This window comes from Ambystoma mexicanum, chromosome 9 (assembly GCF_040938575.1).
Source record: "Ambystoma mexicanum isolate Mex_15411 chromosome 9, UKY_AmexF1_1, whole genome shotgun sequence".
Lineage (NCBI taxonomy): Eukaryota > Metazoa > Chordata > Amphibia > Caudata > Ambystomatidae > Ambystoma > Ambystoma mexicanum.
In genome coordinates, this window is record NC_090931.1 from 659169984 (window position 1) to 659197564 (window position 27581).

Consider the following 27581-nt stretch of genomic DNA (forward strand, 5'->3'; position numbering starts at 1 on the left):
GCTTTGCTCCAGGTGTCTAGGCTGCCTACCCTGGGACTCCGGTATCCTGCTGGTCCCCTTCTCCGGCAGTCTCCCTTGGAGCCCACACTACCTACTCTCCTGCGGGCCCCGTGATGTTGCTCTGGTGACCCGCTACTGTTCTTCCGTGTCCGCAACTGGTCTGCCACCGTCTCTACCGGTAAGGAGAGGAGGGTAGGGGCCAATGAAACAAGCCTGGGAAGCACAACACAGGAACTGAAAGGGACAAGATACAAGGTTGATAGCCTGCTTTGCCAACCCGGGAATTGCAGCCAAGCATTTCAGCCCTATAGCTAAGACCTCACACCTTAATTAAACTCAGGGTTGTAATCATGCCATGCAGTCACAAACAAAGGAAACAATGAACGTGTTTATTTCTCATGGGTCCTCGGGTTCTGGGGAGGGAGTCAATTCACTCAGTCATGGCAGAAAGCAGTTTGACTCATCCTTCTTTTATACTAAAGACAGGCAATCTTGTGTCTTTGCCCATGCAGAAGCCATACCGTTTCCAGTTTCATTCAGAATGTCTTCTGCCCGATTTGGCTGGCTTCCTGTACCTACTTCAGGAGGAGAAAGATGATACAGGGTAGTCATTGGGAGGTGTGACCGTTTCAATATACCTTTAAACTTGTGCCCGTCATGCCTTTATTCAAATAACCTTCGCTAGTGTATTCAGAACTTTCCAATGTCTGTCCTATTTCTCTTCTGCTTTATTTATATAAACATGTAGACCAAGATATTTTGCTCAGCTTACTTGTTATCTTAAATTTGCATAATCATTTTCCTTCTCCTGGTTTTGGGCCGGGACATTCCACTGAGACAGCTGTCTCATTGGTCACCAATTCTATACTTCACGCCTGCCATCTAGGTCGCCATCACTTTTAGTTTTGTTAGCTCTTAGTGCTGCCTTTGACACTCTCGATCATCCCACTCTGCTCTCTAGTTTATTATCCTTGGCGATTTCTAGTTCAGTCTTGTGATGGTTTTCTTTCTATTCACATCATTGCTCTTTTGTTTTTTTCCTGTGAGGATTTTCTTCTTCGTGCTCCTACCCTCCTTCTTTCTGTGTCCCTCAGGGTTCTGTTTTTGGGCTTCTTTATGCGACCTCTCATTTCTGTTCATTTCAACTTTTGGTCATCCAAATTGGGGAATTCTCTTCCTTTGGACATTCAATCTTGTTCAAACTTAAATCAGCTTAAGAAATGACTTAAAAATCAAAACTCGAATATTGCTTCTCCAGAAGTTATTGTCCTCTAAGTTTTGACTTTATTCCTCCTTTCTTGTCATTTCAGTTATTCCATGGTTCAAGCATTATTATTTTATGGATATTTGCTCTGCTTAAACTTCTTTACGGTGCTTTGGATAAACGCGCTACAGAAACAGTGTATAAAATATAAATGCATATGAATTCTTGTAACGCTACTTAAAAATATAATCTACCAAAAAACTCAAATTTCTCTCTGTACGTAGGATGGGGCCAAGTGGCGCACAGTATGGCCTCTCCTTTCCATCATTCCAATAACCCTACTGATATCAGTGGGTCTCCCTGATCCCCAAGGGGATGTTGAGTTCCTGGAAGGGTCTCAGAGGTTTAATCCAGTTTCCCTGAACCACACTGGCTGTAAGCCCTGGGGTCACAACTAATTCAGTGACCTGCACAGGCTGCCTTCAGCCTCTTGCTGCTAATGGAGGTACCTGCCCATTCTCATGTGGCGAAGACCTGGCATGTGTAGTGAGAGTGCCACGGAGACATCAAACCGAGTCTGATGCCAGGTGTGATTGAGAGAGGCCTGATATCGAGTGCTATACTGACATAGGCGTCTAAGCTGGGGCTGCAGAAGGTGCTCTTCTTCCGGGATCTTAATGGTGGCCTGCAGACCAAGCTGCAGGGCAATGCTCTTCCACCAGTAAGTGGCAGGGAGTTTGTTGTTATTTATTTTCGTTATTAACACTGCATACTGACTTGGATTACTGGTTGTGGCAGGAAACAAGGAAGAGGAACTATATGTAATTTCTATGAGTCCCCAGGTTCATTTGTAGGAGGACTCTGGTGGCACGAAAGGGAAAGAGGAGAAGGTTAAACAAGTAACCAAATGACTCTAGGAGATGATGACAGATCTTAACATTTTGCAGTGCAAAATTGATAAATTGGGGTGATCTGGGAGCCAAGGTTCTTAGAGGGTAATGAACACTAGCTCCTGAAAATGTATGAATAAATGAGTCGGGTACTTGAATCCCATGGTTACTGGCACTGAGACTGTAGCACATAAGTTTGAGGAATTTAAAACCACAGCAGTAGGTGCCACAATGCTGTTGGATGGAAAACCTGAACCTGCGGACAAGGAGAGCCGCATATATTTGTCTTGGGGGCACTGGGCTTGATTGCTGAATTGGGCCTGTCCACCAGACTTCAGACATGGCTACACTCTCATCTGGCTGATTCTGAGAACCCAAAGTTTATTCTTATACAAAATGTGCTTGTCTTCCTTCCACAGTGGCCAAAGTGAACAGAAAAGATGACGGTTCTTCAGTTATTATGGTTCTACACAGCCTCACAACTGAGGAATCCTTTTGAGTAGGACTTCTTCAAAGGGGCACTAGTCATGCATGAAAATAGAATCATTGTTTTACTGAACTTGAGGCCAGAGTACATCCTGTGACGAATCCTGAGGTGTCGTCACTACTTTCGATGGAGGTGTCCCTTTCCATGAGGCCAGTGTGGTGATTGATATTAATTGATATTTTATTTCCATCGCGCTCATACACAAGTGTTTCAGAGCGCGACCAGGCAGGGAAAGGGAACAGGGGAGAACAGAAACAATGATCTTACTAGGCCCAGTGACATTGAGAACGTGCAAGTGCAGGGTAGAGGGAGAAGGAAAAGAAACTAAAATAATAAATTAAAAGGCAACAAACAATGGGAGTGCAGTCAGCAAGTGGCAAGTGCTGGATTTATGGCAGCAGGCCGTGTAGGTCTGAAAGTGCAGGAAGAAAAGGAGGGAGGGCTGTATGGGTACAGATACAGACCCCAGTGCAGGGGGTGGCCCGGAGGCAGTCCATGAGGGTGGCAAGATGAGCAGGTACCTGGGCCCAGAGGACAGAGGGTGGCCAGGTGCATGGTGCCGAGGGAGAGCAGAATCAACAGGGGAGAGGGGAGGAGAAGGCAGAAGCAAATAGGAAGGTTTTGAGGTGCTTCCGGAACCGGAGATGGTTCTCCTCAAGTTTTAGAGTGGCAGGGAGGCTGTTCCAGAGGGAGGACCCAGCCGAAGACAGAGATCTACCCCCAGCTTGTTTCTTTGAGAAACGACTGACCGTGAGGGAGTTAGAGGTAGAGGAGCGGAGTGCTCGAGATGGGAGGTATTTGCGGAGGGATAGCTGAAGGTATGTTGGACCCAGGCCCCAGAAAGCCTTGTGGACAATGCAGAGGGTTTTGAATTTAATCCTTGCATCCACAGGGAGCCAATGGAGAGATTCCAGAGCTGGAGAGATATGATCCCAGGGCTTGAGGCTAAGGACAAGTCTCGCAGTCCTGTTCTGGATAAGTTGTAAATAGCAGAGAGTAGAGGCAGGTAGATTAAGAAAGCGGCTGTTGCAATAGTCCAGCTTAGAGAGAACCAGTGCTTGGGAGATAGTGAGCTTCTGTGGGAATGAGAGGAAAGGAAGAATACCTCTGAGGAGGTGCAATAGGAGGTTTGACTTTTTTTATACATCAGCGATGTGGGCAGAGAAGGAGAGTGTGGAATCAAAGGTGACACCAAGGTTCTTGGCCTTGCAGGTGGGGATAGGAGGAGGGCCAAGGAAGGCTGGCCGGAGAGTGAGGGGAAAGGAAGGTGATTGTGTGCCAATGAGGAGGATCTCTGTCTTGCTGGCATTAAGACAAAGATCGTTGGCGGCACACCAATCTTGGATGGCAGGTAGGCAATCAGTGATGAGAGAGGTGGAGGAGGTGGCCGAGGGCAGCCTGAAAATTAGTTAAGTGTCGTCTGTGTAGCACTGGAAGTTTGAGCAGAAAATGGCAATACAGCTGGCGAGAGTTGCCAGGTATTTGTTGAAAAGCCAGGGCGAGAGGTTCCCCTGGGGAACACCACAGGTGGAGAGGAAGACAGATGATAGGAAGGACCCAAGTTGGACCTGGGAGGGTCGATCAGAGAGGAAAGAGGTCAGCCAGGCCAGAGCCTGATCGGTGATGCCCAAGTTATCCCAGAGACGGTTGAGCAGGATGGTATGGTTGACCGTGTCGAAGGCAGAGGAGAGATCAAGTAGGATGAGAACAGAGGGAATGCTAGAATCAAGGTTGGAAAGCCGATCTGGTGAGGCCGCTATCCAATAGTCCCCCTGGGGTGGTGCTCAGCAGGAGGATCTCATGGGAAGGGGAGAGCCCATTGAGAGCAGTGATCACATTGGGAGAACGCAGTATCCGTTAGACCCTCCCAACTTCCCTATCAAACCCTCTCTTACCCTCCCAATATCTACCCCAATATACCTTAGTCACACACCTTAAGTAGAAACCACTGAGAAGCAAAACACTCACAAGCTATTCATTGACAGTACAGACATGAAGAAGAGGACACGAGCAACCAGGATCAGCACTGAGAACCAAAGCATGTAGTCTAGTGGTTCCAATCAACTGATTGGCCCACTGTCATACAAAACGAGAGAGGGAACTGAACGATCCTGAGAGACCAACAGACAACCGGGGGGCAACCGCCAAGACCCTGCAGCATTTAGGGTGGCCAAGCCCGGGGTTGGGAGACCGAGATGATACTGAGAACCATAAATAAAATAAAGACTAAGATACCTGAATACTTGCCAGTGAATAGCAGCACAGTGAAGGGGGGCTGTGACCCTTATTGGGAGAACACAGGGATACAAACTTTTCAATTACTAATAGTGCTCACAGACCTTGACAGCAAAGTAAATCAAGACTGGGGCCCAAAGAGAACTGTGAACTTATTTTTATTTTTTAGCAAACGGTTTATAAGTGGAACCTTTCAGCTTTACCAAAAAAGGAGAGGATAAAACAAAATAGTTAGACACATTTCAATCATCACCAACAATCGGTTTCCTATCAATTAATAAAGTCTTTCCGTCAGGGTATGATATCCATTCTGGCTTCAATTTCCCGGAAGATCACTGAGACGAACTCTAGCAGGGCATATGTGAGAGAAGGTTTAGAGCGCTGCATCAACTGGAACCAGATGTCCTTCTCTGTTAGTGTTCGGTTACCAGCAAAGTATTTCTTTATTAGATTGGATCGCATATGGTCGACTCCGAGGCAAATCATGACCAGATGGTACAGGGTTTCTGGCGCATGGTTACATAGTCTGCAGTGATAGTCTCTAAGAGCCTTGGCTTTCCTTGCCTCGAGTATTTCCTTTGTAGGTAGTAGATCGAAACGTGTTGAGGAAAAATCTGATGGAAATCGGCTCAGGTATGGTAGAGTTGTTCCTTGCTTTTTCACCTCTGAGCAGTGCTTCCCATGCAATTTTAGCCTCTTGACTGACTCCAGAGAATCTATCCAGTCTTGATCATAGAGCCGTCTTTTTACATACTTTGGATTTTCTTTGAGTGATTTCTCAGTTAGGTCTATCATTGCTAATATTCCTTTGCATTTATCAATCCATTCCACCAATGTCAGTTCCCTTTTCTCTTGGAGAGCCTGACGAAGTATAGTAAAGCGTCCTTCCGATGGCGTTAGTAGGCACTTTCGATAGAAGGAAAGGCTCTTCCAAACTGTTACTGTGAGTAAGGATCTAAAGCCCAGTTCCTTTCTAATCACCACGACTGGTATTGAGTTTGGCAAGGAAAGAACGTATCTCCAGAAAAGACCCTCTTTGATCGGCCATACTTTCCAGGGTAGTGTTAGTGATGCTTCTGCCCCATAGGTCAAGCTGGGGACAATTTTCATCCTGTAAAACGTGATTATTGGCTCAAACGAGAATTTACAGTAGCGGTGCCTGATGATCTTGGCCTGGGCTGCCAATGTTTTTGCTTTCCTTCTCAGATTTGCCTCTCTAGGAGCATCTACCGAGCTGTTGTTTATAAGAGTTCCCACTATGTCATTTCGGTAGTCTCGACGATCTTTGATCCGTTTATGGACCAGCAAAAAGGCTTGATTTTCCTTCTTGCTGTTCTTCCAAGCGTTAGGACTCCTGATTTTGAGGCATTGATCCGCACGTCGTTTGCAGATAGGTCAACTGCCAGGGCGTCCAACTGCCGTTGGAGTCCAATTGGTGTTTCATCAACTATGATTACGACGTCCGCATACAGGAGTCTATTTACTGGTCTTCCGGATATACATGGTGGAAAGCACCTGATGTTATTAACAGCTTTTTCTATGTCGGATGTACACATATTAAAAACTGCTGGTACCAAACAACATCCTTGTTTGAGACCGATTGTGGTCTTAATGGGGTCCGTTAGGTCACCCAGTCTGTTCATCCTTATACGAATAGACATGTCTGTATGAAGGGCTTGTATGGCTTCTCGTAGGTCAGTGGGACAACCCCAAGATCTTAACTTAGACCCCAAAATGTGCCGGTTGACTGAGTCGAAGGCCTGCGATAGATCCACTAAGGCCAAGTACAGCTTTTTACTGTTCTTGTTACGCCTCGGCAGGCACGGAGGAGGATTATTGCCCTTCGGAAGGGCATGCATCACATTGCAAATCCATTCTACGCCCACTGGCAACTGCCCTGGAAAACAGGGGCTTCGGCTCACTCCGCAGCGCCCTGCGGCAAGTTGGGCTACGATTCCCAGCCTTCCGCCTCCCGCTCTCAGCAGATGGGCGATGATGCGTGAACCTCGGTTTCGACCGGTTCCACCTTTCTCCTTCCCGATTTAAACCTCAGAACCGGGAAAGACGCTGCTTCTGATTAAAGTTGCATCCTGGAGTTTAGAAGTTCCGTCTTCGATCCTACTATACTTACCCATGTACCAGACCTGTTTTCTCCTTCACGGACTGCCTTTGCCTGCCGCTTTTGGAAAACTACTTACCCGTGTACCAGACCTGTTTTCTCCTTCACGGACTGCCTTTGCCTGCCGCTTTTGGAAAACTACTTACCCGTGTACCAGACCTGTTTTCTCCTTCACGGACTGCCTTTGCCTGCCACCGAACCATCACCTACAATTCTCCAATTCAATTGTCTCTTCTGGTTGCTGTTCCCATCATCTCCACAATCAGACTTCCGTTGGACATTCTTCAGTAGTGCACAGGGACGCCTTGCAGATAGTGCACCCACTCGACTCTAGCGCGGCCCTCGTTCCGCCCGGGTTTAGTTCCCTAACTAACCTACCCATTTCTTATTTTATACTTTCGTTTTTGAACTCTTTGGGACAACTCAGACTCAACAGCACAGCCGTGGTAAGGGTTTTTTATTTTTATAATTCCATACCTCGTAGCTAATCGACCACTATCATTAGTATAGGTTACATTCTCCTTTCTTACTTATAGGTGGTTCCGGTTGCCTTTAAACAAGGGGAGGGCATAGATCAGGTACTACTAGAAAGAAGTATCAAGGGAAAGGATTCTTCTTACAGTTCCAATTGCTCACCTCTTGTTTTTTCCTTTACAGCTGGGTTCTTGGCGGCGTGTCCTCCCCGCCCTTTTGAGCGATCAGTCCATCTGCCTGGTCCTACCCAGCAGAGGGTCATATCGTTAAAAAGGTCTTGTGCCCTCACAGAGAGGAGGCTAGGTTGGAGGCCCCGACCTAGCTCTTCAATCAATAGTGCAGTCCTGTGTCTTCCGGCCACCGATTAGTTTACTTCCCGTCCGGTGAGTAACAAAATCAGAAGCCATGGAAGAAGCGGATCCGTTGGCCACTCTAGTTCATTTGGTATCCGAACTACGGGCAGACATGACTGCCGCACATGATGCCTTACACCAACGGATTGACAACATAAGGCCCTTTCCTACACCCCAGACACTGGGAATTGATCCGTCCGGTGCTACTGCCTCAGGTTCTGGAGCCCATTCAGCCTCCGCCTCTGGGTTTACCTCGGGCCCCTTTCTGATGGCCACCCAATTCCCATTGGCTCCTCCGGAACGCTTTACGGGTGACCCAAAGCAGTACCGGACATTTATCAATCAATGCAAATTGCATTTTCTTTGCCGCCCTTCGGCCTTTCCCAATCCCACCACGAAGGCGGCCTTTATCCTTTCGCACCTCGGAGGGATGGCGGCAGCTCGGGCTAAGCTATGTTTTGTATGACTGTGATGCTCTTATTACAGCCATGAATAGGGTATTCGATACCCGGTACAAGTCACAAGCCACGGATCTAGAATTCTTAAATTTACGTCAGGGTACGTCTTCCTTGTTTACATACCTCACTAGGTTCAATCAGTTGGCAGCCGAGACGGATTGGCCGGAAGAAAAGAAATCTGCGGTATTCTACAAAGGATTGTCTGAGGAGTTAAAAGACATCCTTGCTACCGTGCCGGTGATTCCTACTACATTCGGGGAGTTACTTGATTTGGTACTACAAATAGATGCTAGAAGATCTGAACGGAAGGGAGAACGGAAAAATATGACTCCAGTTCCCCTTCCCCTTGATTCTGTTAATCCTCCTTCCTCTGCTTCTTCTGAGCCTATGCAGATAGGGGCGGTACGTGGTCCGTTGTCTCCTGCACAACGTGAACACCGTCGATCCAACAATTTATGTATGTACTGTGGTTCGTCTGAGCACCACCTCAAGGATTGTCCAAAAAGACCCGTTAAGAAGGCGGGAAACGCCAGAACCCGGCGATAGCAGGAGTCCCTATGCCGGGGGTATTATCTTTGGACTCGAATATGGCAGTTACCGTACCTGTTAGTCTGCCAGTGGTATTTACCACTTCAACTGACTGTTCTTTCTCATCTCAGGCTATAATTGATTCCGGTGCTACTAGGAATTATATGGATTATGATTATGCCCTGAGCAATAACGTTCCTGTGGTTTGTAAACCACAACCTGAAGCCGTACATGCGGTAGATGGCTCTTCTCTGGTCTCGGGTCTGGTTACTCAAAGTACGTCCGTCGTCCGTATGCAGACGGACGATGGACATACCGAAACACTCACATTCGACCTAATTAAGGCCCCCCAGCTTCGTGTAATTTTGGGCATTCCGTGGTTACAACATCACAATCCTGACATTGACTGGGCCAGGAAGGTGGTACAGTTTCCTTCTTCTGTCTGTAACGAAAGCTGTTTTCAGACTAGCAGCATTTCCGGCACTTCCTGTCAAGCCCTGGTGGCCTCAATGGCCTTGATAGGTGCCATTACCAATGCCCTTGAGCCTAGCATCCCTGTGGAATACGCTTCTTTTCGGGACGTCTTCGATAAAGGTGGAGCAGAGCAGTTGCCCCCACATAGGCCGTATGATTGTCCTATCGACCTGGTACCGGGGGCTAAAATACCTGCTGGCAGGGTTTATTCGCTCACACTGCCAGAAGACAAAGTGCTAAAAGAGTATATTGACAAGGCATTGGCTACAGGGTTCATCAGACCATCGAGATCACCGGCAGCGTCTCCACTGTTTTTTGTTCCTAAAAAAGAGGGTGACCTTCGCCCTTGTATTGATTATAGGGCATTAAACGCCATCACAGTCAAGAACCAGTACCCTCTTCCCCTGATCTCTGTACTCTTGGATCAGCTGGGTTCCTCTGTGATCTTTACCAAACTTGATCTGCGGGGTGCTTACAACCTAGTTCGCATAAGAAAAGGGGACGAGTGGAAAACCGCCTTCAAGACCCGGTATGGGTTATTTGAATACCTAGTGATGCCCTTCGGGTTGTGCAACGCCCCGGCCACCTTTCAGGCCTTCATGAACGATGTCTTTCACGATTGTCTGGACCGGTTTGTTGTGGTCTATCTAGACGATATACTGATTTACTCCTCATCCAAGAGTGAACACACCCGACATGTGAGATTCGTCTTACAAAGGCTGAGAGAGAACCATCTCTTCGTCAAGGCCGAGAAGTGTATCTTCAATTCATCGGAGGTTGAGTTTCTAGGTTATGACCTTACCAACCGTGCTATCCGGATGAGCCAGTCCAAGGTTAAGGCCGTTTTGGAATGGCCTGTCCCTGCTACAACCAAAGCCCTACAGTCATTCCTGGGGTTCTCGAACTTTTACAGGCGCTTTATCTTTTCATTTTCTACCATCTCAGCTCCTTTGACGGCTTTAACTAGCTCAAAAAAGCCATACCGATGGACACCAGAAGCGCAATCCGCCTTCGAGGCCTTAAAAGCGGCTTTTTCTTCAGCGCCAGTGCTGCAACATCCCGATCTGCTCCTGCCATTTTTTGTGGAAGCTGATGCTTCTGGGATGGCCATCGGGGCTATTCTGTCGCAACCCTGTCAGGATTCGGGTGAGATCCATCCGGTGGCGTTCTTTTCGAGGAAACTGACACCATATGAACGCAACTATCCTATCACGGAAAGAGAATTGCTGGCAGTCAAGGACGCTTTCTCCGAATGGCGACATCATCTATTGGGGGCCCGTCATCCGGTTACTGTCTTCTCTGACCATCGGAGTCTATTGGCATTCAAATCAATGAAGTGTCTCACTGCGGCAGGCCCGTTGGCACCTCTTCTTTTCCCAGTTCAATTTCACCATCACGTATAGGCCAGCCCGTCTCAACGTTTGTGCAGACGCCTTGTCTCGCCTGCCCTCTCACTCGGAGCAAAGCAAACCCGAATGCCCTCTTCTGCTGCCTTGTAGGGTCGTATGTGCGTGTACTCCACGTCCTTTGCTCCGTTCTTTAATCTCGGACTGGGTGAATACACATAAAGAGGAATGTGTAGTCCTAAACCTTGATGTGGTACAAGGACTTCCTTATATTCAGGGCCGCCTGTTTGTGCCCCCGGGGAAAGCACGTCTCCAAGCCCTTGCTTTATCCCATGACTCCTTGATAGCGGCTCATCCAGGCCAAAAGAAGACTCTGGACTTGCTTCGGCGTTGGGCCTGGTGGCCGTCTATGTCACAGGACGTGGTTCACTATCTGGCCTCCTGTTCTGTGTGTGCTCAATGTAAGGTCTCCCGGTCTAAACCTATGGGTTTGTTACAGTCACTCCCGGTTCCTCACAAGCCATGGTACATGGTCTCTATGGATTTCATCGTGGACCTGCCACCGGTGGACGGTTTTGATACCATCTGGGTGGTAATTGATTATTTCACAAAAATGGCGCTCTTCGTTCCTTGTGTGGGTTTGCCCTCTGCTCCGACTTTGGCCTCATTGTTCCTTAGGAACGTATTTCGTTTCTTTGGTCTGCCCTCTATTGTGGTTTCGGATCGCGGACCGCAGTTTACATCACGTTTCTGGAGGGCTCTGACGGCATCTCTGGGCATTGATGACAGGTTCAGCTCTGCCTTCCATCCACAAACTGATGGGCAGACTGAACGGCTCAACGCTACTCTCGAGCAATACCTGCGCTGCCTCACACTTCGTTTCCAGTCATCTTGGTTGGCGTTGTTACCACCTGCTGAATTTGCTTATAACAATTCTCTGCATGCCGCTTCTGGTGTATCTCCCTTTTTTGCACTATACGGACACCATCCGCGGTCCTGGCCCCTGGATCCTGATCTTCCAATTGACAATCCGGCGGCTCATGCTTGTGTTCGGGACCTCAAGTCCATTCATGAGGTCGTTCGTCAACACCTGCTGCATGCTCAGGCAAAGGCTAAGAAATTCGCTGACAAGCATCGGGCACCTGCACCCGACTACCGTGTAGGTATGAAGGTTTGGCTGTCATCACGCAACCTGAGAATGCCCGGAAAACGGATGCTCTTACCCAAGTTCGTGGGACCCTTTCCTGTCACTAAGGTTTTGAATCCGGTTGCTGTACGTCTTTCATTGCCCTCGTCCTGGAAACAGCATCCTGTGTTTCATGTCAGCTTGCTGAAGCCTTGTCCGGCCAACATGCGATTGCCGATACGCCCGACCCCGGTGCGGGTGGATGGCAATGATGAGTACGAGGTGGCCGGTATCCTGGATTTCCGACTTCGGAGGGGTCGTCCTTTTTACCTGGTTGACTGGAAAGGATTTGGCCCTGAGGATAGATCTTGGGAGCCTTTATCTAATATTCATGCTCCGGCCCTGCTTCGCCGCTTTCATGCCCGTAGGGGGGTGGTGCCGCCTTTGGGGGTGGATGCTGTTACGCCTCGGCAGGCACGGAGGAGGATTATTGCCCTTCGGAAGGGCATGCGTCACATTGCAAATCCATTCTACGCCCACTGGCAACTGCCCTGGAAAATAGTGGCTTCGGCTCACTCCGCAGCGCCCTGCGGCAAGTTGGACTACGATTCCCAGCCTTCCGCCTCCCACTCTCAGCAGATGGGCGATGATGCGTGAACCTCGGTTTCGTCCGGTTCCGCCTTTCTCCTTCCCGATTTAAACCTCAGAACCGGGAAAGATGCTGCTTCTGATTAAAGTTGCATCCTGGAGTTTAGAAGTTCCGTCTTCGATCCTACTATACTTACCCGTGTACCAGACCTGTTTTCTCCTTCACGGACTGCCTTTGCCTGACGCTTTTGGAAAACTACTTACCCGTGTACCAGACCTGTTTTCTCCTTCACGGACTGCCTTTGCCTGCCACCGAACCATCACCTACAATTCTCCAATTCAATTGTCTCTTCTGGTTGCTGTTCCCATCATCTCCACAATCAGACTTCCGTTGGACATTCTTCAGTAGTGCACAGGGACGCCTTGCAGATAGTGCACCCACTCGACTCTAGCGCGGCCCTCGTTCCGCCCGGGTTTAGTTCCCTAACTAACCTACCCATTTCTTATTTTACACTTCCGTTTTTGAACTCTTTGGGACAACTCAGACTCAACAGCACAGCCGTGATAAGGGTTTTCTATTTTTATGATTCCATACCTCGTAGCTAATCTACCACTATCATTAGTATAGGTTACATTCTCCTTTCTTACTTATAGGTGGTTCCGGTTGCCTTTAAACAAGGGGAGGGCATAGCTCAGGTACTACTAGAAAGAAGTATCAAGGGAAAGGATTCTTCTTACAGTTCCAATTGCTCACCTCTTGTTTTTTCCTTTACAGCTGGGTTCTTGGCGGCGTGTCCTCCCCGCCCTTTTGAGCGATCAGTCCATCTGCCTGGTCCTACCCAGCAGAGGTTCATATCGTTAAAAAGGTCTTGTGCCCTCACAGAGAGGAGGCTAGGTTGGAGGCCCCGACCTAGCTCTTCAATCAATAGTGCAGTCCTGTGTCTTCCGGCCACGGATTAGTTTACTTCCCGTCCGGTGAGTAACAGTTCTTTGGCATAGTTCTTGTTTTTAAGAGGTTGATCACAAACAAGTTCAGAGCCATACCAGTTCCTGTCTCGAAGCTGACTTGCCATTGATCGCAGTGGTTCGTTGTTTTACACCAAACAGTCAGATGTTTTCAGACGAGGGCTTAAAATACCTTTCCAATAACATCAAGAAGGCCGATAGGCCTATTGTTGGTTGGTAAAGACCTATCACCCTTCTTGAAAATCGGGACCACAATTGAGGTCATACAGGAGGGTGGTATTTTCTGCTTCAGCTTTATTAGAGTCAGCAGCTCAAAAATGAAATTCGCCCATTCTTCAGGGTTCTTCTTTAGAATGATGTTTGTGAGCCCGTCTGGTCCGTCCACCCTCAAGGTGTTAGAGGTCTTAATTGTCTCTAGAATGTCTTCCTTTTCAGCGACAAAAGACCACGGGTGTGGGCTCAGCTCTTGACCATCCACGTGCTCTGTGTGTTATCCACTCTCCTGCTGGAATTGGGTTTGCTAATATAGATTGTTGGGGAGCATCCAGTTGGTTGAATACCGGCCACATCTCCCCGGAATTTTATTTTGCGACCAACCTTCACATATCTTCTGCGTCGCGGTGGATTAAGGTTTCTTTGTGTTGTTTTAGCCAGTTTTTGTGCCTTTGTCTGGCTGTTTTTAAGGCTTCCCAAGTGTTAGTTGATGGAGATTTCTGTTACTCTTTTTACATGGTTCAACTCTTTTTTCCTTATTTGAACCGCCCGGTCAATTTATGCAAGTTTTTAAAGTTTTTTTTGGCATCAGTGGACAATTTTTCTGTATCAGGTGAACTTGATTTGACTCGTTCTTGAGAGCTGCTGTTAGTGCGAAAATGTCGTCACGCGTCAGCCTCAGTCTATTTCTTCCAGGCGCAATGCCAAGTGCCTCTATCTTCGATGGGAGGCATTTAGATGTCCTGTATAATATTCGCATCTTGAGAATAGTGTGGTCACTTAGAGTAGTGTTTGTGACCACCATGTCCATTATGTTCTCGTAAAGGTTGTTTGTGAACGTAACAATGATAAGGGGGTCTGCGACCCACGCTGGAGAGGTGCACCCCTAACAAAAAAGAGAACCACAAAAAATACATGCACGATTGGCACTCAGAGACCTTGGCAGGAGAGTAAACCCAGGCTGTGGGTGGACGTGAAGTTTGAGAGAAGAGGCGGTGAGATAGAGGTCATTGAGTACCCCAATAGGCAGGAAAGTGGACCAAGAAGGGGTACTGAGCAAGGGTCTGGGTCAGGGACATCCAGGGTGTTGTTCTTGGTCGCAATAACTGGAAGCCAGGTCTGCTCACAAGGGTCTGGGACTCATAACACAGATTGTAAAAGGGCATCCAGGTTGTTCATCTTCGTCGCAGTACCTGGAAGCCAGGTCTGCTCACAAGGGTCTATGGCACACAACACAGCTTGGAAAAGGGCACCCAGGTTGTTCTTCTTCGCTGCACTACCTGGGAGCAGGGTCTGCTCACAAAGGGTCAGGTAAAATTCTCAGTTCCTCCTCCCAATCGGCAGGGGGTACATTGTAATCACCCACACAGGATAGAGGAAAGGTGATGGGACGTAGGAGTAATAGAATGTTACTCACCGAAGTGACTAAAATAGTCCTAGTCCCATATCCCCTTTGCTCCATACGACCCACCTCCAACCCCCTGGACTAATTTAATATGTGGCCAAGGATCTCGTAAAGAGTGTCCAGCGTGCGGAGGGTGGGGTTATATATAGCGTGCATGACCTGTGGCCACACCTCTGCGTCTGGCAGACATTTAAAGGGGAAGCTCAATATTTTTCACTGATAGGTTCTGCAACCGTCGCCACCTCGGGCCGCCCATACAGGATGGAGGCAAGGGTATTTAGGACTAGAAGTATTCTAGTCACTATGGTAAGTAACATTCTATTTTTCAGCTGCTTTTTCCACTCAGATAATATTGACATGCTAAGACAGTAGCAGGGGACCTTGCTCCACTTGTAAAGCTTGGTGCAGCCTGGCACTTTTGTCTACATGCTCCTTCCAGCGGACCATTGGTGTCACAGTAGATATCTCCCATTCCTCGCAGTCATGTTCCCTACCCCATGTCCTTAATGTCATCTTTGCATTTTCTATGTACAAGGGCAGGAATAGTGAGGGCATGTTACTATATGGCTGCGCTACCTGGTATGCGGTTCCATTGATGCACCCATGAAACCCTCACACTCCCTGCAGCCATATAATATTTATATAGGAACAGAGAAAACTAGCATTCCATGCATGTACAGATTCTGTGCAATTCACCCAACACAATCATGCATGTGAATGTTAACTACCGTTGAGCTACACATGACAGGTATATCTATTAGCACTCTGCTATAGCACAAACATGTGAAGCAGGAATGCACACCCAAATATGGTTGCCGCGTGATCAGGCCATTGGGCAGTGAATGTACGGGACATGTAAGTGCCCCCAGAGGTGTTTTGGCAATACATGATGCCAGTGCACATCTCTGCCCCTGTTCAGAAGTTGAACATCTTGCAATATGCATGGTCAGAACAATGAGAGGACACTAGTAAGTGTAGCACTTTACATGTGGCTGACTCGTCTTTAACTCGATGAGAGATTTTACACAATTATGTGAATTAAATGCATAATCCTAATCTACATCAACCCAGACATATACGTCACTCAATGACATGCCAGGATGGCATGGCAAACTATCACCTGTGACATTTAACTGGGGTACCCCTATCCCCATGGCAAGTGATCCACATTCCAAAGGGGAACCGGCACACAGCTGAAGTTAACACATATGTATTGCACACTCATTTCTAGACTTAGGTGCATAACACAAAAAAGAATGGTTTTGTGAAGAAGCAGAAGGGCCTTTTTTACTGTTTCATTTGAGTTTTCATGTGTGGCAGTGAGATGTGCATGGCATCTCTGCGACATTTTGTATATTATCAAGACGTGCATGTCTTTGAGAATCATATACCTCATTCCTCATTGCAGACTCACAATGAGGTGGGTTGAGGACACCTAACATAAGTGGCATCTGCCCGAAAGAGACTGAGAAGGTGGCACACAACCAACAAGTTATTTCAAATTGGTTCTCCCTTGTTGAGCGACAAGTTCGAATCTCGTGAAAGAAAGGTCCTCCACATATCTGGAGTCTCTGGTGTCGGTCGTCATGGACGCTCCCTGGACAGGATCGGGGCACCATGTGAGGAGCTCAGGCAAAAGAAAGGTGTTCAGTGATGGAACGGTCTCTGCACATAAACACACTGTAACTAAGAGTGGATGCAGACATACATGGAAGCTGCGTATGCATCAGAGAGATACTCCTTCCTTTATTTCATTTTGTTTTGGTTCCATGTCACAGCTCACACATATCTTCCAATTGATGCAGGCATCCGTTCAAGCTAAACCAACTGGTTATCATTTCTCATAGACAAAGTAGTCAGAATCCTATCCAACAGCATGAAAACAGTAGTTTTACATTGAAAAGCAGAAAGGAACGAAGCCCAGAGAACTATCAAATGGAAAGCAGGAGCTGTGGATAAGGGTGACAGTAATTCAAAACACCTGGTTTGACAACACCGCCCTACTTGTACTAACCCTTTTGGGGATGCCACAAGCAGGAATCTCATGGCACAGCTGGTGTTGGATATTGACCGGAACACCATGAATTACATCTTCAGTGTTTGGGGGTTCTTGGCGACATAGCTTTTTGCATGCACTTAAGAGCTGCAAGTCTGAGTCTTAAGCAGCTGGATATCCAGAGATCCTAATGCTCTAGCCGTGTTTTTGATCAGCTGACAAAACTGAATCTACAGTTGGCTATGAAAATTGAGACTCCTCTTGACTAGAATGATTCTGATAGCTGCCAAATGGACCACATATCGGTTCAGCGTCATATTCTCTCCAAGCGTCATCCCAGAATGCTGAAGAAAGATCAGGGTTGTACTCTATGCTACTCTATGCTACAGCCTGGCATCGTTGCAATGAATCCATGTGATCAATCACCTTTTCCCGCATCCCCATTCCTCCTACTGCTTTATACCTATACTTGCCTTTCGTCTGCACACTTCTTTGTGTGCCGCCGACTCCCCTCTATCCCTGCAACGTCACTTCCCTTCCACTAACGTGGGTCGGAAATGGCACTGTAGGGTCCTTTTTCTATTATTCATTTTCAATTTTTACTTTATTGTCCACTGCTATCCATGTAATGGAAGCGGGGGACCCAACCACCCCTGAACCCCTGAACCCATTATGCCCACTTAACCCACGCTCCCCTTGTTTGGTATAATGGGAGTCGGTATTACGGTTGCAGCAGAGTGCGCTGTAACTCTGCATTCAGAATTTTGTTCCGTTAGTTTGGGCTAATACTGTTGCAATTCGTAAAATGGCTCCTAAAGAGTTTACTGCCATCTGAGCTTGCAAGATGAATGTATTGCTGTTCTGGACACAGCCTGAGTTACCTCCATCAATTTAATCTACATGAAAAAATAGAAAAGACCCATAGACGCCTGAAGTATTTTCATACTTGTTACAGTTAGACCATTTTGGCCATCAGTATTCTTCGCATGCTGAAGCCATCTCAAGGTACTCTTGAAAACCAGAGCAAAAAAGGTATCTTTTCTTTAAAGAGTGACAAGGTTTTTAAAGGGTGGTATTAAGAAAGCATGATCCTGTCTGGGAACCAGCACAACCTTAGGAGCGTAAAGTGATTTTCCATCAAAGCTCATGTCACATCCATTTGAGCTTAAGTTCTTGTCTTAGACGCAGTCTTTCCTTTAGACATTACTAGATGAATATGTGATCTCCAGCTATGCTGATAAATTGACTTCATATAAACCTTTTCAAGGAATACAAATCCTAAAGTCATTTTTAAAACAGTTTGGGCCTCATTACGACCCTGGCGGTACGGAGTGAACAGCGCCGTAAAAGGTGCCGGCGCCGTTCACCCCGTACCGCCGCATTACGAGTTCCCCTCGCGGGACACGGTAAGCACGCCTGGGAAAACCAGGTGTGCTTAGCGGGCCCCGCGACGGGAAGAGGGAGCAAACAACGGCCCATCTCGTAATGGCCCGTTGTTTGCTCCCTCTCCCATTCCCATTCAGCCCTATGGGGGCTGAAATGGGAATGGGGAAGGACCGTGTCCGGGTCCTTGGAGGGAGGAATTACCGGGCCTTCCGAACTTGGAATGGCCCGGTAAGTCCTCATTCCGAGGACCCCGACGCAATTTCGGCGGCAGCCATGCCGCCAATAGCGGCATGGTTACCGCCAAACTCGTAATAAGGGCCTTTGACTTTCATGTTACCAGGGTTGTTTGGTAACCCAGCAACTTCAGCAAAGATGTTACATACTTTAGACATTAAAACCATGCAATTCAAAAATGAGGAACGACTCTTTGGGGGTCATTATGAGGTAGGAGGTAACCATGCCGCTATTAGTGGCAATGCTACCCTTTAACCGGGTACCGGGTCCGGGTTCCTTGAATGAGGAATTACCGGGCCATTCTGACCTTGGAGGGCCCAGTAATTCCTCATTCGAGGAACCCATCCCCATTCCCATTCGAGCCCCCATAGGGCTGAATGGGAATGGGGAGGGTGCTAACAACGAGCCTGTAAATAACGGGCCTGTTGTTAGCACCATGGTCTGCTCGCGGGATCCGCTAAGGACGCTCGCGGGATTCGCGGGTCCCGCGAGCGGAACTCGTAATGAGGTGGTAAGGGGTTGACAGCTCTGGCACCTTTACCGGTGCCGTTAACCCCTTACCGCCTACCTCGTAATGACTCCCTTGGTGGCTTTGGGGTCTCCTCTGAGAACTCTGTCCATTTCGAAGCAGGGGATTGCCAAATGGTAAGTGAACTGCATTGAGCACTGCCATCTTCCAAGCAACTGCTCAAAGGCGCCACAGTGCACTTCACTAGAGGGATGGCAGCCACCAGTGGCCCTGAGGGCAAATACTGCATTGTGTGAAATATGCCGAGCTGCCACATGGAGGTCAGTCCACTCTTTCACCAAACACTACTGGCTTAATGTCCGCGTCAAAGGGGAATTGTAATTGGTTGTTTATAACGCTTAATCCCAGAGGTTTCTAAGAGTGGACCCGGGGATCGAACCTGTGTGGTTCTATGTCGTCTTGCTTCCAAGGCGAGCACGTTGCCCCTATCCTCCCGAGAAAGCAGACAAGGAAGTGGGTCAGGCAGTACTAGAGGATTTCTGCAAATAAGAACATGATCCTCTTCCCTCCACCCAGACAGGTAGACATTTCTTCCTAATCTGAAAGCTAAGCATCTGAATCTGTGAAAGATATTCCACGCAGAGAAGAAATCATGACTTACCTGCGAGGGTAGGCCTACACCATGGGTGTGTTTCTCAGATTCATGTGTGTGCCACCAGATTTCCCGAGTCGGTGACGAAATTGAATAATCAGTAATAATCAGGTGTGCTATTCGAATCTTACTGTTTGTGGCTTCGTTCCCAGAAACCCCTGCTGCTCCCCTGGTGGAAATGTGTGCCTGCATGAGGAGAGCTATGGACAGGAACAGATATCTTTCCTTCCTAGTCGCTCAGGAATCCCCATTTTGATTAGGGGCAAAATGCTACAAGTCTGAATATATAAATAAAGACATGTTGAAGAACTACCCTTATAGTTAAGTCATTATTTCTTCTGTTTCAAACTGTACGAAGCTACGTCAAGCGACGGGAATTTAAACCTAAACCCATCTTTGTATGATAAAAATGATCTATTCAGAGGTGTGCATTTATAAGAAGTTGCATTCATCTGGAATCGCACAGATATATTTCTTTCTTAATTGTTTGATGCTGGAAAACTCCAAAATTGCTCCAAATATCGCATAAAATGTCTTAAGTTGTCAAAGAGCAGGCATGCCTTATTTAGCTTGCATTGGTTTTTCAACCTGTTATTTTTAGATTATACTTTGAATCTTAATATGTAAAGCTGAATGTATGGGTTTTTATCCGGCTATACAAATCCACACCGTTGAACCTACATCTACCAAATTTTGCATGGATTCCTCTTTTATATGGGGCAAGATCATAGTCTATGTTTGGATGCAAAAATATTATATGCAAATATGGGAAATGGCAAGGTTACAGTTTACTTAAGTTCATTCACGAGAAGAGAGCCCAATCAATCTTTCTTGGACATTTTCTCAAATGTGCTGAAGCCATTGAGTGACTGAAACATGCCGCACAAAAAAACGAACATCACTTGGAAAAGCTCCATCTGATACAAAGCGAAAGTCAATATGAAAAGCTCCTGAAACACAACTACATGTTCCATTCCCCACACAGGAGAATTTAAGTGCTCCGGTATAGATCCGACAGCGCAGATCTTTCTTATCATGTGGCAGGTTTGAGTAGCTCAGCATGCCCGGCTTTTTCTGTGTTTTGTATTTGTGTCTCAGATTGTTGGCGATCTAGGGGAATAAAACTGCAAGGGCCAGGGCTCTCAACTGGTCCCATGTCAGGTGGTTGTAGCCCGCCTAGTCATGCTCTTATCTGTCGAATCCTGGTAATTGGAGCTATTCTTTTTTCCATCAAAAAAGCTTGACATCCAGTCCCAGAATGTGAAGGGAAAAATACAAATCGATAGACTAAACCCGCCTGAGATTGGACTATGTTCATAGTTATGCCAGAATGAAAAGGGAAGATTGGGACTGTATGAACACTACCAAAACAGTAGTGTTATCAAAATACTGTTGGTTCATTGTCTCCCATAAAGCAAACTACCATATTTGAGCTTCCACAGATACCGAACAAGAAGAACACGTGTAAATGTTCTCTTCTGCTATAATGCTAAAGTCTGGTGTTCATATTTCAGGGTTTCTGCCAGATACAGGAACAGAAGTGTGTGGAGATAAACTGATTCATCCAGGGCAACACACCTTGCCCTTGTGGGGAATTTCAGGGTTTGGTCATGGGTTCCCAAACCTTTCCTGCGGAGAGTACCATGCCGGGCCAAGTCTGCCTTCTCCGGCTTCCAGTTCATCAGTTAAAACGGATTATGCATAGCCACACGTCCCAGAATGCCAAGAAATAAAAGGATTAAATGGCTACTCATATCTGCGCCTCCCATGTTTGTGAAGTCTATCTGAACCAGTATTTACCCCTCCACCCATTGCCGGCCTTAGGGCAAGGCGGGCTGGGCGGCCGCCCTGGGCACCCTGCCATTAGACTCCAGCCACACCCACTCAGGGGGAGTCTTTCAAGGTTTCCCCGCGCTGGTTTGGTGGCAGAAGGTGTGGCAGGTGCCCAATTGAAATTAAATGTGCTCCGCTCCCAAGAGCGGACCGCATGTAATAACACTAGGGTATGCTCCGTGCCCATAGAACCATTTGGCGCTTCACCCACCCTCTGCTGCATGACTAGCGGTGCACAGGGGGAGGGGCACCACATTTTTGAATTGCTGCCCAGGCCACTGCCGCTTCTAATGCCGGCCCTGCCTCAGCCATAGCTATTACAGCTGAACAAAGGAAAATAAAATACTCCAAAATGGGCATTGTGCCAGAAGGATGCCAAATGAGAGCAGGTGGTTCAACATACAATTTTAGGCGTGATTTGGTATAGTTTCTTCCACGAAGGTATACATATGGCAGCAGTGCGAAGGCAGGACATGGTGATTGGCCATTGCCCTCTGCTTCCTGTCTTGCTGGAGTGGTTCAACTCCTTTGTACTCTTCCCTGCTCAGTTCCCGAGTCCGCCCACTAACCTCCAGGCCATTGTACATTTTGGGATAGACGCAGGAGCAGGCTGAGATGGCTAAAGGTGTGAAAAGATTGGCAGAATCTCAGAGTTCCCCTTTGAGGCAAGTATGGGCAGGGACATTCGTCTTATGAGTATAGTAGAACTGACTCTGGTAAATGTTGCTCTATTGGCCCTCCTCCACTTAGTCTGGTGGAAGGTGCACTGTGAATTTCCTGTAGGTCCTGAGGCACAGCACAATGCATCATGGAATTTGTAGTCCCCTGCGACTAATGCACTGAATGCGAGGCAGAGTGCATTCTGGGAATTTAAGTCTGGTTACATTTCTATAGTGAGTGAAGGAACGAGCATTCTGCTACTTACCCTACATTGAAGCGTGATTCAAGAGATGCCAGCCCTCAAAAACCCAGATTGCTACTCCTAGCCTCACCCACTGACCTAATAATAATAATAATTATTTAGCATTCATAAAGTGCTACGAACCTTGTTACCCACAGTGTGTGGTGCTCATTTATCGACCACGGAAAGATGAAAGGCTGAGTTTGGAACAGCCGGGATTCGAACCTGCGTCAGCAGGCTCTGGACGGATGTCAAAGCGAGCGCTCTACTCGCTGTGCTATCGGACCATCTGATTCTCTTTTTCCAGTTGCAATACACCATCTCTTTTCCATCCCTACCTCCACCACCTCCCTTCCTCACCTCATGGTTCCTTTACGATTATCTTTCTATTATGTACTCTGGGGTGACAAACTGCATTAGCATTTTTATACGCACAAAAAAAATAAATGTCACGTTCTACCTTAACAAATGAGGATTTTTCTGTCATGCAATGGTTGCACCGAGGCATTCGAGTCTGAACCTGGGCCGAGGTCAGTTTTAAAAGGCGTACGGCTCCATTTGTGCAGGGGAGCCTGATATCACTGTACAGGTGTAAACCAGTATTCTCATGCCTTAATCCTTGCATTCCAGTCCCTGGCACTGTATGTGGCATCAACGTCCCTATAGCAATGTGGCCCAATGTGGCCAACTGATCTGGTGTGGGTGATGTGCACCAGGGGAGTTGCTAGGTCTGGAAAAGACCCGGGGCTAAGCTTATGTCGGAACTGTCGGGACTGGGGGCTAGCTAGTCTTTTGGCTGTAGCTCCTGAGATTCTATCCGGGGCTACAACCAAAAGATCAGGGGCTATAGTCCCCTTAGCCCCCCCCTAGCAACGCCCCTGATGTGCACCCTACTCTCTTGCCCTGTTGCCACCCTTCCTCCCCTCCTCTCACTCCTTTCCTCTGATAGTGCTTTCGAGTGGTGCCTGACTGTGTGCGGCTCTATACAAAACTTCAGAAATAAATAAATACACGTGCAATGAGAAATGTCCTTCGAATTTGGTCCCTGATCTGGGTATACACTGGCTGTAGAGGGACATGTGTGGCTTTACCTGACATATACTGGCAGTATCTGGGCATTGAGGCTGCTTTTGGCATGAGATGGCAGCACCAGGAAATGCAAGCACACTGTTGCTATGATGGCTGATGCTGGTCATTTAGGCTTCCAGTGGCATCTAATAACGCTAGACCCATTGGCTTTGTCAGTGCCTGTTTTTAAAGTGTAAAATAAAGAACTGCTGATTCGATTCAAGTGGCATTCAAGTCACATTAGCCTGAAGTCCTGCTGGTATCTCACTCCTGTCTCTCTCCCTCCAGGGTATTGGTGAGCCCGCTCTCTTCCTGGGGTCTTCCATCTACTTTGCCATAAAGGACGCAGTGGTGGCAGCGCGAAAAGAAAGGGGATTGTCCCCCGCTGTCACGCTCAACAGCCCGCTGACCCCGGAACGGGTTCGAATGGCTTGCGGCGATCACCTCACAGCAATGGTGAGTTCTGAACAGTGTTCTACAGCCTGAGCTCCCTCCACTGCCAGCTTTCTATGTGCTCCCTTTTAGAAGTGCTTAAAAGGAGCGTCATTAAAATGCCATTTCCCATTCTTGCGTCACCTCACCTTTAGGGAACACTATTTTTTTTTAACTTTGTTTTTATTGATCATTTCAACATACATAAGAACAGCCAGGAAGCCCCTGGCAATAAGCATTTGCAACATCAATTGAAGAAAAAATGCCAGTTTTTGTTCCCTCCCCTCCCCTTACCTGCCCTCCCCCCACGAATAGGCTCACCAGGCTCCACCAAGCGATAGGTTTAAGAAGCAAAGAGATAGAACTAGACACTAGCCACAACTTTCCAGGGTAGCTGACAAGGTGAGGTCTAGTGTTATGTCAATAATATCCGGCTAGAAAACAGGTGGTGAGCAATGCAAGGTAAAGTACAAGGGCTCTCACAGCACATCACGGTTACAGTCTCATGGCATCACATTCAGGGAACATGATTAGTGCTACCTTTCTGTGGGCGACAGTAGACACCTTTTCCTGTGAGATACTTCTCCAAGGACTGCTTACAAAAGGAGGACTGTTGCAAACTGTTCTGCCTCAAATTTAATTCCACATACCATCTCTAAAAAGCGGAGAGAACTATGTTAAAACCCTAATTACAAAAAATTCTTATTTTCAGTTTATCTTCTGGTCTCCTTGAACATCTAGCAACACCGCAAGTACCAAGATACAAGACACCCCAGGGAATGTTGAATGGGGTGACTGCTGATGGTCTGTTTAGATTGGCCTGCCCATAATGTCAAGCTAGCACATGTTGGGGCATCTGGGATGAGGTGACTCCCCCACCCCTGCTCACTGCCTCCATCCTGGCTGGCTCACTATGCATCACCAATCACTATTCAGCACCCCTCTGCTTTAAATCCATCCAGGGTCTCACCCCGCCCTGCCTAGCTAACTCCAACGCCCACTCTGTTGCACAAGGCAACGCGCACTGGCCCTTTAACTGGGTCCGCACCCCGCCCCAAGGACCATGTGGGAGAGAGCACGTGGGTGGAGGAAAGGAGGGGGTTATGGGTTATACGCCAGTTTGGCGTAGTACATGTTGAAGAGACGTCGCTTGAAATAAAGGCTCCAGTTCTAAATCCTGCCGTGTATCGCGTCCACTCGTCCTCATTTCCGACACTCTGCTCTTTCACTGTCCCTACCGTCTCTGATTCACCCCTCACCCTCTTGCGCTGTCTCTCGCTTCACCCCTTTCTCCCTTCTAGCCCCCTCAGCACTAGAAAGCCCTCTCGTGGCATCAAAAATATGACATCTATTTTACCATTAAAATCTGCTTTGGAATGCCACATCTTTTCCGTTCCCTGACCCATCTCTTTGTTCTACCCGCTCAAACCCTCTCTCCCTCACTGTGCACTGTGTATGACATGATATCATAAGTCATTTATAACACGCCAGCCAGTGCATGTGTTTCTATGCCCTGTTATCACGATGTCCATTAATGTATTTCTAGATTCTGACCGCTTGTCAATGTGTCTGTTCGTGCAGTCCCTTTTCAATGTTACCACAACGATTACTTGGCAGCTGCATGCTCTTTTCTTTTTTCTTTTTTTTAATTAGCATTGTTTTGCATTTTACAACACTCTACAGATACAATATACAGTCAACATGTCTTAATAAGCCCACTCCCTCCCCCATAAAGAAAAGTATAAACAGTGCTAGAACATGTGCAGGAACCTACTCCATATCTTCTCAAAAAAGATCACTGACTTCTTCCGACGATAAATCAATCTTTCCATGTCAGCCACTTTTAACATTTAGTGCATCCAAACATTCACTTCTGCAGACAGTCTCGACTTCCATCCTCTTAATATCAATTATTTTTGCCACTGAGGCTCTTCTAAATACCCATTTTTTTTGCGGGGTACTTAGATCATTCAGTAATTCATCATCATCAAGAATTAATGTATTAAAATCGTAATCCAAGGTCTGTCGCAACACATTGTTAAAAATGATGCAGTCTTCTCCAGAAATCACTCACTCTCACACACCTGCTCAATAACTGTTCATCAATTACCTTTCCCTATAGCACCCTATACCTACCAGTGCTCAGCTCACAAATAGTTTTCTTCTCTACAGAATGCTGTTCCTGTGCTCTAAAAATACAAATGTTTGCGTTACTTCTGTAAGGTTGGCGCTTACCCATAACATCACAGAAACAACATTAGTACCTGGCACACGCGGCTGAACAGGAATACTGTGTGGTGATTGGCTCATTTGCGATCCATACCACACGGTATTCCCGTCCATTCCCGTGCGTGCCGGCTACTCTGTTCCCAGGGAGGGGCTTGGCAGCCCCTCAGCCAATGAGGAGGCTCGAAACGGGGCAATCCCCGCTCCGAGCCTCCCCGTGGCTGGAGGCTTCCTTCGTCCTCCGCTGGGGACGCAGGTAAGATTTTATTTTTTTCCCCAGCCTTTCATCCCTCCTCCTTCCCCACCCCACTTACCTTCTATCCCGCGGTCTCTCCGGCGGGGGACGATGGAAACTTCCAGCCGTGTGGAGACTCGGAGCGGGGCCATCCCCGCTCTTCTGGTCTTGGAAGCGAACACGCTGGGAACACTTCTGTTCCCAGCGCGTCCGCTCCCGATAGCCGCCATGGAAAGGGAAAACGTACGGCGGACATTTTTTTTGCCTTTTTTTTAAATTTTATATTTTTCTGTTCCGAAACGTGTTTCGGAACAGAAAAAAAAGCAATTAGTACCCCGGTCTAACGGGCCGGGGTACTAATGGCAATAAGCCACGAGGTGGCGGGCCAATACCGCCCCGAGGTAATGCCCCTGGGGCACCATTAAGGCCCTCGCTTCGCTCAGGCCTATAACTCGCCCCGGGGGCATTACCTGGGGCGGTATTGGTCCGCCACCTCGTGGCTTATTGCCACAGTAATCTGCACAAGATCACATGTGTCTCATACTACGTCTGACAATACAGCTTCTTGCCTCACTGGCGGATCTGCAGTAGGCATTGACTGCGCTGGAAATGGGAAAATAAAATACTCTGGGATCCCACTTAAGGGGTTAGAGTGAAGGGGCTGGGAATAGGAGTGGGCTCATGGCATACACACATTCAAACTGACTTTTTCACCCACTCTGCCCAAATCAGGGGGCAGGTTCTGCTCATTTAAAAGTGCACCGAGTATTCACAAAAACATTTGATTTATAATACTCAGAAAACGATGAAATCCCCCAGGACCTATTTGGAACAGGCGCATAGGTATGCAGAATGCATGGCAGGCCCTTCGTGTTCCTCCTATGTATTTTGTTTAAGTGGAACAGCTGTGACATGGACCACTGGTGTCCCACTTGCATTTCCATGTCTCAGAAAGGTTAGAAATGATTTCTTTTCTCGTGCATTTTGTTAGGAAAGATTTCGTAATTGTAGGGAATTTTCCTTCCATGTGGCAACCCCTAAACTTTTTGCTAATGTTTTTAACCTTGTTCTTGACTTTGCCAGAGAAGTACAGCCTTCTGCCGCACTTCTCTGGGCTTTCGCTCCTTTCTTATGGGGAAACTGACATGCCCTTAAGACAGTCAGTACCGGGGAACGCTGTTTCCCGTAGTTTCTTTTATCGTGTTGCGGCTTTAGTGCAACATGACACAAGAGGGCACTGTAAGCTAAGTTACAGCTCTCTTGGGTCTCTAGCCTTCTACAGA

General features: G+C 47.5%; 1 protein-coding gene across 1 annotated transcript in view; it reads left to right on the forward strand.

Moving 5' to 3' along the window:
- AOX1 (aldehyde oxidase 1) overlaps positions 1-27581 on the forward strand; it is a 738465-nt gene that overhangs the window by 700150 nt on the left and 10734 nt on the right. The window contains exon 34 of the mRNA XM_069615435.1: positions 23694-23861. Coding sequence (XP_069471536.1) covers positions 23694-23861 — 168 coding nt within the window. The remainder of the gene's footprint in view (positions 1-23693; positions 23862-27581) is intronic.